This window comes from Schistocerca gregaria, chromosome 1, assembly GCF_023897955.1.
Source record: "Schistocerca gregaria isolate iqSchGreg1 chromosome 1, iqSchGreg1.2, whole genome shotgun sequence".
NCBI lineage: Eukaryota > Metazoa > Arthropoda > Insecta > Orthoptera > Acrididae > Schistocerca > Schistocerca gregaria.
The window spans coordinates 840,587,599-840,599,010 of NC_064920.1; the positions used below are offsets into that span (position 1 = coordinate 840,587,599).

At 46.0% G+C, this 11,412-nt stretch overlaps 1 protein-coding gene across 1 annotated transcript in view; it reads right to left on the reverse strand.

Moving 5' to 3' along the window:
• LOC126272404 (beta-glucuronidase-like) overlaps positions 1-11,145 on the reverse strand; it is a 126,706-nt gene extending 115,561 nt beyond the window's left edge. Inside the window, exons 1-2 of the mRNA XM_049975236.1 lie at positions 11,092-11,145; positions 5,120-5,327 (exon numbers count right to left, since the gene is read on the reverse strand). Coding sequence (XP_049831193.1) covers positions 5,120-5,314 — 195 coding nt within the window. The 5' untranslated portion in view covers positions 5,315-5,327; positions 11,092-11,145. The remainder of the gene's footprint in view (positions 1-5,119; positions 5,328-11,091) is intronic.
• Positions 11,146-11,412: the final 267 nt, after the last annotated feature.

The window sequence follows — 11,412 nt, forward strand, 5'->3', positions numbered from 1 at the left end:
TAGATCTTAAAGACTCCGATAGACAGCTTCGGCAGCAGTTATCTGATAGAGTCAGTGAGTTGCAATTCAGGGTGGTGTCCTCGAGCTTAAAGGGTGGCGGTCCAGATTCTCAGCAGGAATCTTCACTGAATGATCAGCGGGTCAGTGATAGAGATTCTCAAGATCGGGAAAGCAGTAGTTTCTCGGGTCATTTTGGTAAACTACCAAACCCCCTAATGGGTCTTGTTAGTGAGATTTCGGAATTGGCAGTAGAGAGCTTACTTCAGAACCAGCCACAATATGTGGCGCAACTGCCCGTCGGCCTCTGCCAGCAGCAATTACCAAATCGCCAGCTAAATCGAACTTCCAAATTATGTTCTTCAACCTCGGTGCGGAAAGAGGACCGCTCCGTATCCTACAATGCGTTGATTCTCGTGAAGAGCAGCCGCACTATTGTTGTTGTTTTGCCTTCCTGTGTGACCGAGCGGTTCTAGTCACTTCAGTCTGGAACCGAGCTGCTGCAACGGTCGCATGTTTGAATCCTGCCTCGGGCATGGATGTGTGTGATGTCCTTAGGTTAGTTAGGTTTAAGTAGTTCTAAGTTCTAGGTGACTGATGACCATCGATGTTAAGTCCCATGGTGATCAGAGCCATTTGAACCATTTGAACAATCAGTCCCATAGAACTCAGAACTACTTAAACCTAACTAACCTAAGGACATCACACACATCCATGCCCGAGGCAGGATTCGAACCTGCGACCGTAGTGGTCGTGCGGTTCCAGACTGTAGCGCCTAGAACCGCTCGACCACTCCGGACCACTATTTTCAAACCAGATAGATATTTTTCACAAACGTCATTGAAATTTTCTTGCAAAGATGATTGAGCTGCATTGAGTTTGCTGCAGAAGAAAGCGCTAAGGGGACATCAAAGATGGACGCAGCTACTAGGCTTAGCACGTCAGAAATGTACCCAACAGCATCTCTTACGATCACTTATTGACAACGTACGAATATGTCCACGCAACGCTGTTCGCAGGGCTGAGATTCGTCTGAAACGACGACGTGATACCACTCCTGTCTCCTGTGTTGTCGTTGGGCTCAACACTGTCGGCGAGCTTCCCTGTGCAGCCACATCAAGGGAACCCGCAGCAGTGATTGCTGTGCTGACACGTCCCACTGCCCGTGTGGATACTCGTCTTCCAGCACGTAAGCCAATTTCCTAACTCAAGGCGTATGACATATCTGTACGATCTCTCACCGCCAGGCAAATTATGTGTCTGTCCTCTCGGGCGCTGGTTTAGTGGGATCATTGAGATCTACCGTTATGATCCTGTACGGGATACAGCATGGTCTTGTTGAAACCATCGATTCTATAGTCACATGACAGTCATGGAATCCTGACCAACACGAACAGCAGCATTGTGGAATTATGAACTGAAATCTTGGTATCCCACGAACTCCGAAACATGCTGGTAGACATTATCCTTCTTACATGAGGCTTGACACTGTATTTTAAAAACAACATAAAAATGAGATTCCTGAACAAGAAATCCGTTTCGTAATCTTCCCTTACACACAGAATGTAGATGCCATTAACCCTATCCACTTTGTGCTGTTGCACTGAAACGCTAGTCATTTGCACAGCAAAGTACAGCAGCACGCCTCATGCCAAGTTTTATGATTATCACAAGCCGCCTTCAAGGTGTTGCAATTCTATTGGCCGGTAGTGTCCATAAAGGGTGTCCCAGAAATGCTGCGGCAAACTTCGAGGGTGGTAGAGGGTGTCTCGAGGAACACATAGAGGATGGGAACCTGTATCTGGAAATGTCATCCAACTGCGGTACAGAGCGTTGAAATTACTGGCGCGGCGCGTGCAACTGGGCCACCACTTCGGCAGTATACGTGACTGTGTACGTTGACAAGCCGTAGGCGGAACTTTTCGGAACTTGACTGATTGCCACGATCGCCAGTGGTGGAGGGTTGATGCTGCTTAGAAAGACGTTGTCTCCTATGACTGCGGCGTTTCTGTTGCCTCGGTGGAAGACGGTTTTGGGTACGAATTTCCATTTGCTGTTTATTTTGCCTCCTGGAACTCTCTGAAATCTCCAGTGTTTTTAGGTTTACAGGAGAAAAATAAAATGCAAAGCAAATCCATGTCCGTAACCTTCATCCACCAATATAACAGAGGATCACATACACAGGAGACGAAGCCTACGTAAGCAGCAGCTACCTCCATCTTCTCCACTAGCGAACGTGGCAATCCGTCGCGATCATTCAATGACACAAACAACATTGTGAGACATTCCGCCGGCCGGAGTGGCCGAGCGGTTCTAGGCGCTACAGTCTGGAGCCGCGTGACCGCTACGGTCGCAGGTTCGAATCCTGCCTCGGGCATGGATCTGTGTGATGTCCTTAGGTTAGTTAGGTTTAAGTAGTTCTAAGTTCTAGGGGACTGATGACCTCAGAAGTTAAGTACCATAATGCTAAGAGCCATTTGAACCATTTTCTTTTTTTAGACGTTGCACCTACGGTCCATCAGCGGACAAGTTCGCGTTTGCTGCCGAAGGGCCGCCCTAGTGGCAGGCGTCGGCACATATAACTTCAACACTCTGTAGCGTCGTTAGATGACGTTTCCGGACATGGGTTCCTATCCTCGACTTGTTCTTCAACACACGCTCTACAGCCGCTTCATACACTCCTGGAAATTGAAATAAGAACACCGTGAATTCATTGTCCCAGGAACGGAAAACTTTATCGACACATTCCTGGGGTCAGATGCATCACATGATCACACTGACAGAACCACAGGCACATAGACACAGGCAATAGAGCATGCACAATGTCGGCACTAGTACAGTGTATATCCACCTTTCGCAGCAATGCAGGCTGCTATTCTCCCATGGAGACGATCGTAGAGTTGCTGGATGTAGTCCTGTGGAACGGCTTGCCATGCCATTTCCACCTGGCGCCTCAGTTGGACCAGCGTTCGTGCTGGACGTGTAGACCGCGTGAGACGACGCTTCATCCAGTCCCAAACATGCTCAATGGGGGACAGATCCGGAGATCTTGCTGGCTAGGGTAGTTGACTTACACCTTCTAGAGCACGTTGGGTAGCATGGGATACATGCGGACGTGCATTGTCCTGTTGGAACAGCAAGTTCCCTTGCCGGTCTAGGAACGGTAGAACGATAGGTTCGATGACGGCTTGGATGTACCGTGCACTATTCAGTGTCCCCTCGACGATCACCAGAGGTGTACGGCCAGTGTAGGAGATCTCTCCCCACACCATGATGCCGGGTGTTGGCCCTGTGTGCCTCGGTCGTATGCAGTCCTGATTGTGGCGCTCACCTGCACGGCGCCAAACACGCATACGACCATCATTGGCACCAAGGCAGAAGCGACTCTCATCGCTGAAGACGACACGTCTCCATTCGTCCCTCCATTCACGCCTGTTGCGACACCACTGGAGGCGGGCTGCACGATGTTGGGGCGTGAGCGGAAGACGGCCTAACGGTGTGCGGGACCGTAGCCCAGCTTCATGGAGACGGTTGCGAATGGTCCTCGCCGACACCCCAGGAGCAACAGTGTCCCTAATTTTCTGGGAAGTGGCGGTGCGGTCCCCTACGGCAGTGCGTAGGATCCTACGGTCTTGGCGTGCATCCGTGCGTCGCTGCGGTCCGGTCCCAGGTCGACTGGCACGTGCACCTTCCGCCGACCACTGGCTACAACATCGATGTACTGTGGAGACCTCACGCCCCACGTGTTGAGCAATTCGGCGGTACGTCCACCCGGCCTCCCGCATGCCCACTATACGCCCTCGCTCAAAGTCCGTCAACTGCACATACGGTTCACGTCCACGCTGTCGCGGCATGCTACCAGTGTTAAAGACTGCGATGGAGCTCCGTATGCCACGGCAAACTGGCTGACACTGACGGCGGCGGTGCACAAATGCTGCGCAGCTAGCGCCATTCGACGGCCAACACCGCGGTTCCTGGTGTATCCGCTGTGCCGTGCGTGTGATCATTGCTTGTACAGCCCTCTCGCAGTGTCCGGAGCAAGTATGGTGGGTCTGACACACCGGTGTCAATGTGTTCTATTTTTCCATTTCCAGGAGTGTATTTGCCCCAACGTTTCTGGGACATCCTGTATACATAAGTCGACTTCAAGATGTTTGCAACCGAGTGAAGTGGCGCAGTGGTTAACACACTGGACCCGCATTCTGGAGGACGACGGTTCAATCCCGCGTCCGGCCATCCTGATTTAGGTTTCCCGTGATTTCCCTAAATCGCTTCAGGCAAATGACGGGATGGTTCCTTTGAAAGGGCACGGCCGACTTCCTTCCCCATCCTACCCGAATCCAATGAGACCGATGACCTCGCAGTTTGGTCTTCTCCCTCAAATCAACCCAACCCAAGATCTTTACATTCAGCTATAAGGATATGTAAGAATGTTAGGACTCTAGTATCATTCATTGACGCGTAGTGTAAAGAAACCAGTTAAACTTTGGAATTTTGAAGCTGTTGATGTTTATAGCTAACTGGAGGATAACCTATTAGAAATTAGCGAGAACAGCTGACATGAAGAAATTATATCTCTTAGGAATTCATGTTCATCACCACTCCAAATAATAACGAATTTTCAGAGCCCTTTGAATGAACTGAGTTGAGAAAACACAACTGTCGCAACCTTTCTAATGTCTACAATGGTTTTCCTTCTGAATGAAGGAAAGACTGGGTTTGACAGGCTCGTCAGTCTTTTTCTCTATTCCGGTGTATTTCGCTCTCGGATTGTAGTAAACATTACGTACCCAAAATTAAACATGATTGCATAACCTCAGTCCAATAACAGCCGTGTTCATAACTTTCAGTGAAACAATGAAGCCGTGCTGATGTCTCCATCACAATGAACAGGTTTGTGAATGCGCTATATGAGCATAATCCAGTCTGTAAGGAATAACTGTTTAAAATGACATACATAACCTGTGGCAGATTTACGCAATCGCTGTTAAAAGAACACGCAGCAAATATAGCAAAGGGAAGAAAATTAGAGGGTTAGGAAGACGTACACTGTGGGATGCAGACGACAGAAATAAAGAACGACAGAGAGCGCACTTAGGTAGCAGTCTGGAAGGCTACTTACCCTGGCGAGGTCATCGGCGTACCACTGTTGAGCGTGGCCCTCGTCGCCCGGGTCCAGCCTGAAGTTCCAGAGGCCGTCCAGAGACCTCACCTCCCTGGACTCGGACTCCCTGGGATACAGGATACCGGCGTCCACGAGCGGCACCGCTGCCACTACAGCCGACAGCAGCACGCAGAACCTCCACAACCTCATCATGGCAGTCTGTTAACTAGATGGTCGACGCGATTACAGAAGGAGCATTCCTCACGCTAATTTACAGAATTTTATGCACTATTAGACGTATTTTTTTCTTCAAAAAATGCCTCCAACATTCAAGACTCAAAATTAATACAAGAGTAATCCCAAAAATAAGGTCTCAGATTTTTTTTTATAAGTGCCGAACTCTGTTTGTGTGGCAGTTGGTCACACTGTTATGAAGACTGTTTCACGCGCTATGTGTAAAAATGCGCACACCGTGCTGAGGCGCTCAGTCTTGGCTTGAAGCTGAGAATGGAGCTCCCGTTGGATGTTACCACCAAATGCAAATTGTGCGCAGTTATTCGGTTTTTGAACGCAAAGGGCACTGCACCGATTGAAATCCATCGCCAATTGGCTGAAGTGTATGGTGAGTCGTGCATGGATGTCAAAAATGTTCGTAGAGAGTTTGCAGCTGGTCGAACCGAACACAGGAGCAGGAGACCGTCAATTTCTGAGGAGACAGCGTTGAAGGTTGTGCAAAGCATGCGTGAAGATCGGCGGATCAGCCTGGATGATCTATGCACGTTGGTTCCTGTTGTTACCCAAAGGACTGCTCACAGAATTTTAACTGAAACATTGAACTACCGCAAGGTGTGCTCACTATGGGTGCCACTCATGCTGACTGAAGACCACGTGCGGCAACGAGTTGATGCTTCCCGTGCATTTCTTCACCGCCTTGCAGCCGAACAGGAGAGCTTTCTGGACTCAATTGTCACGGGTGACGAAACCTGGGCATACCACTTTACACCTGAGACCAAGCAACAACCATGCCAGTGACAGCGTCCTTTTCGCCAAAGCCGCGGAAATTCAAACAAACACAGTCTGCCGGTAAAGTCATGACAACCGTTTTTTGGGATCGTAAAGAGGTATTGTTGGTCGACTTTACGCCCATTGGGACCACAATTAACGCTGACAGGTACTGTGAGACTCTGAAAAAAACTCAAAAAAGCAATTCAGAACCGGAGAAGAGGAATGTTGAGCCAGGTCGTACACATTCTCCATGACAACACTGGCCCACACATCGTTCGGAAAACCGTTGCCCTCCTGCAACAGTTTCAGTGGAACATAATCACCCACCCACCCCATAGTCCTGACTTGGCGTCCAGTGACTATCACCTGTTCCCTAAGTTAAAAGAACATTTGGCCGGAAAGCGATTCAGCTCCGACGACGAGGTGAAAGAAGAGGTTCATAACTTTCTGAACAGCATGGCGGAGAGCTGCTATGACATGGGCGTACAAAAACTGCCACAACGTCTACAAAAATGCGTCTGCAGAAATGGTTATTATGTCGAAAAATAGCTAAATATTCAAGCCGTAAACTGATGTAAACCATTGTAGAAATAAACAGGTCTATGTACTTATAAAAAAATAGGAGACCTTCCTTTTGGGATTACCCTAGTATAGAAATGTCAGCGTCTGATTTGAAATTCCCACCAGTCTTAAAAATGGCCACACATTCGATGCTGTGGAAAAGTCATGGTCTATAGTGAGAGAAGACATTATTGTTAAACCTTTCAAGAAGTGCGGCATAGGCGACGCTTCCGATGACTATGAAGAGGAAGAAGAAAAAGAAAGTTCAGATAACGATTTTCAGGGATTTTAAAGGTCAGTTCGGTGTTGCAAAGTAAGAATTTTCTTATTATGGCTTGCAGTTTAATAATAAAAATGTTATTTTTTTAAAGACACTGCTTAAAAATTAAGGTGCATCTTATAGTCCGTAAAATACCGTGGCAATATGACTTTGAAGCAAAGTAAAGTTCGATGCTCTGGCCTACATGAGTAAATCGGCACTGACCGACCGCCGTGTTATCCTCTACAAATTGCATATTTTGGTGCGCTATGGAGGGGCATTTGATCACCACACCGCTCTCTCCATTGTTGTCGGCTTTCTTCTCACTCAAGTATCTCCCAATTGGCATCACGAGGCTGTGTGCACCACTTTCCAGCCTCCCGCCAAGGAAAAATCTCTAGCAGTACTGAGAATCGAACCCAGATTCTCCACGGAGCAGTCAGACACGCTCACCATTTGGCCACAGAAGCGGTCGTGGCACGTAAGAGTCCATATTACTACGATACCTATATGAATAAAAAAGGAAATTGTTCGTTAGTTGAAAATCTTAACTTTCCAGATGTTCTTCACCGTTTGCTTTGAAATTTTGGCACTGACACACGAACATGTAAAAGGAAAAGGTTGCTACCAAAAGTCTCGTAAAGTTCTTGATCGATTTATTACAAAATTTTTAGACAACAGTCTAGTGAACTTTAGTGTGTACTGTACATAAGGCAATGTTCTGACTGGCTGACTGAATGGCTGACTCATCACCACCCAGAAACTTAAATTTAGGAGAAGGTGTGGGTCTTATACTGTAGGCTTCGTCCAAGAAGGAATTTTTTTTTCACCCCTAAGGGGGTGAAATAGAGAGTGAAGGGATTTTTTTTTTAAAAATGTCGCTAGTAAGACAATTTTGAATCTACATCTCGAAAATCGGTATTTGGTTTCTCTGTCAGAAGTAAAAAAAATGTCTGTTTCGGCGATTTTGGAAATTTAACATTTTGGGGGTGAAATAGCGGGTGAAAATTTTTTGAACTATATCATTACTAAGCAACTACTAAAGTATTTTAAAGCTATACTCATGAGCATTGGTATTTGACTTCTCGGTTACAACTAAAAAAATACGGGTTTCAGTGTTTCTGGAAATTGAACCCCTAAGGGAGTGAAATAGGGTATGAGATTTTTTAAGAAAATATTTTATTATGAAAGCATTTTAAAGACAAATCTACGAAAATTTGAATTTGGCTTCTCAGTTGTAAATAAAAAAGTACATGTCTTACTCTTTTTGGAAATGCAACCTCTATGGGGGTGGAATGGGGGATGAAAGTTTTCATGGAAATGTTTAATAGTGTAAATCTAACCTAACCTTACCTGACCTAACCTAAAATAACCTAACAAAGCATTTTTGAAGGTAAAACCTATCAAAATTTGTACTTAGCTTCTCTGTTAGAAATAACAAAAAGCGTGGCAATGTTTTTTTTTTTTTTTTTTTTTTTTTTAATTCGACCCCTAAGGCGTTGAAATAGGGGGTGAAACGTTTTATGAAAATATTTCATTGCGAAAGCATTTTCAAAGCTAAATCATTGAAAATTCTCGGTTAGAGGGAAAAAAACGTGTTTCACTGTTTTTGGAAATTCAACCCCTGAGGTGGTGAAATAAGGTCAGATTGATTCACTGATTCATCATCGCCCAGGATAGAAACCGCTAAGGACAGAATGGCTCAAATGGCTCAGAACACTATGGGACTTAACTTCTGAGGACATCAGTCCCCTAGAAATTAGAACTACTTAAATCTAACTAACCTAAGGACATCACACACATCCATGTTCGAGGCAGGATTCGAACCTGCGACCGTAGCGGTCGCGCGGTTCCAGACTGAAGCGCCTAGAACCGCTCGGCCACTCCGGACGGCGCATCTCTGACATTTTTCATTTTCCTGCCTCCTATGTTCCTGCTCAAAACGTAAGACAGGAGCTGAAGTAGTTGTGCGCTATTGATTACGATCTTCTGTTGCGGCGCACCTATTACTTGGGTCAATGTTTAGACTCTTTAGGTGCTTCTAGGACTGGTCTTTATTGCGCTTCAGAGAAGCACTACGAGGCCTTCTAGCTGTGCTCCCTTCACTGTACAAAATTTGTCGAGCAAATTGTTGTTCCTTATCTGCTGGACGGGCCCAATTCTTTTGAGTTGGCGACTAATTACGGTGGCTTCTGTACTATATATCTTTCCCTTCTCAGGGACCGTAGTGTTTGATACGAAGTCATCCCGTTTGATGTTCTTAATGTATCTAAGCTCCTATTGGTTTAACAGTTCTAGTTTCTTAAGAACACCGCGATATACGATGCAGTGTCTAGATTTCGATATCCTGGAGCAGGGTAAAAACAATTGCTCGTTACACCATCAGTCTGTTGCATAGTGTCAGATCTTTATTCAGAAAGACCCTGTGTAGGGGACGTGCAAAAGCAACATGTGCAGCATGCATCCTGTTCTCCACGTCCTTTTCTGGTGAGCAGTTAGTTGATAATATACTTCCTAGACAGAGGAAGTGTTCCACTTGGCCCAAAGGTATGCTGGAAACAGAGATATTGAAATCTGGAAAGGCAGTTACAGGAGCTGTCTGCCTTTGTTTTTGGGATGTTAACAGTCAGACCAAACCGTTTATAACCAGCACTGGAACAGTTTACAGACAGTTGCAACTCTGGGGGAGGGGGGGGGGGGGGAGCTGGAGAAGCATTGTCGTCAACGTACTGCAGTTCAGTTACCTGAGCGAGACGTTTGAACATTTTAGAGTGCAGTGTGGACTGATTAAATCGCACTCCGTCTAATCTGTATTTAAGTTATGTTCCTGTGCTGTTTACAGACGATATCTCGTAAAGCTTGGCTGATAGGCAAACAGCAAACAACTTTGTCATGAGGTCATATCCTTGTATGGGTTCATTCGTAATAGGAAATATATCAGACGTTTCATTCTGATGTAGCACTTGCCCACACATGACATCGTGGAAAGCTTGAATCAGTTTAACAAAGTATTCAGGGCAGCCAAAACGTTTTAAGACCTTCCACACAGGTTCTCTGTGCACTGTGTCAAAGGCCTTTTCTAGGTCATAGAACTCAAAGAGCTAAGGCTTATCTTGTACCCTGAGCTTCTCCTGCAGTTACCGTGAACAGAAGATAATATTAACAGTTCCTCTGGAGGGCTGAAATCCGCACTGAGATTCAACAAGTGCAGGGGCTCAAATGGTTCAAATGGCTCTGAGCACTATGGGACTTAACATCTGAGGCCATCAGTCCCCTAGAAATTAGAACTACTTAAATCTAACTAACCTAAGGACATCACACACATCCATGTTCGAGGCAGGATTCGAACCTGCGACCGTAGCGGTCGCGCGGTTCCAGACTGAAGCGCCTAGAACTGCTCGACCACCACGGTCGGCAGGAAGTGCAGTCTCGGAAAGAGTTTGGAGGCGCTTCGACAGAATTCTAGCAAAGATGCAAAGATTTTACCAGCCACGGAGAGCGAGGACATGACACTGGTTACCACGTGTGCTTCGGTCGCCTTCTTTTTTTTTTAAAAAAAAAAAAAAAAAAACATGGTGACATCTGTGCAGTTCTTCATTTCAACAAATACGTTACAGACGTCTCACATTAGAAGAAAGAGGGAGAAGATTCTGGTTTTTAAAGGCAAGCCACCACTTTGAATGATGTGCAGGGGGTTGCCGTCAGATACAGGTGCCTTTCTCGGTTTCGTGCTTTCTAGAGCCTTGCTGAATTCGTCGATGGAACTGCCATACAGGGTTGTGTTGGATGTTCTGGGACATTTTCGAAAAATACGTCAGTGGTAGATAGGTCAAAATCAGTCACAGAACAAAGGAAAAAAAATGCGATGAAAGACGTTTTGAATTCAACAAATTTTCAGCATTGGGTCGTATAAACTTTTTTGTGCTTATGTCAAACTTCATCATGAAAGTGACACGGTTTTGTCTCCTCTGGGTGCCACTCCTTTTAGAGAAGCTTGTGGTTCATCGTGTCTCATGGTGTAAAACGACAACCAGGAAATCAATGGTGCTTTTCGTGGATGTTGATGTTGAACCTCAGTCACTCCGGCCATACAACATTTATTTTTCGGCGAATACCAAAGACATCATAACATGTTTCTACTGCTTTGTAACGTTGTGGAGCTTACCTTGTATTGGGCCTGCTATGTGGCGTTCCAGAGGATGTGGGACCAAACACTAATAGGCTGCGCTGTGTGTTACCTGATTTTATTCAGAGTAGTTTCCGCATCTCTTATCGCTAGTAATTCTGTACTGATAAAGTGTACAAACAATTAATGACCGGGGCACATGGAATACGTAGCCAGCATAAAGTCGTCGCACACATAACCGAAATAGTCAAGTGGGTCATCCACTTGGACTGCGGGATTTCACAAGACACTTCTGGCACCATCATCAGTGGCCGTTCATCATCATCATCGTCACTTTTCAGTCAAGTGTTCCACATGTTG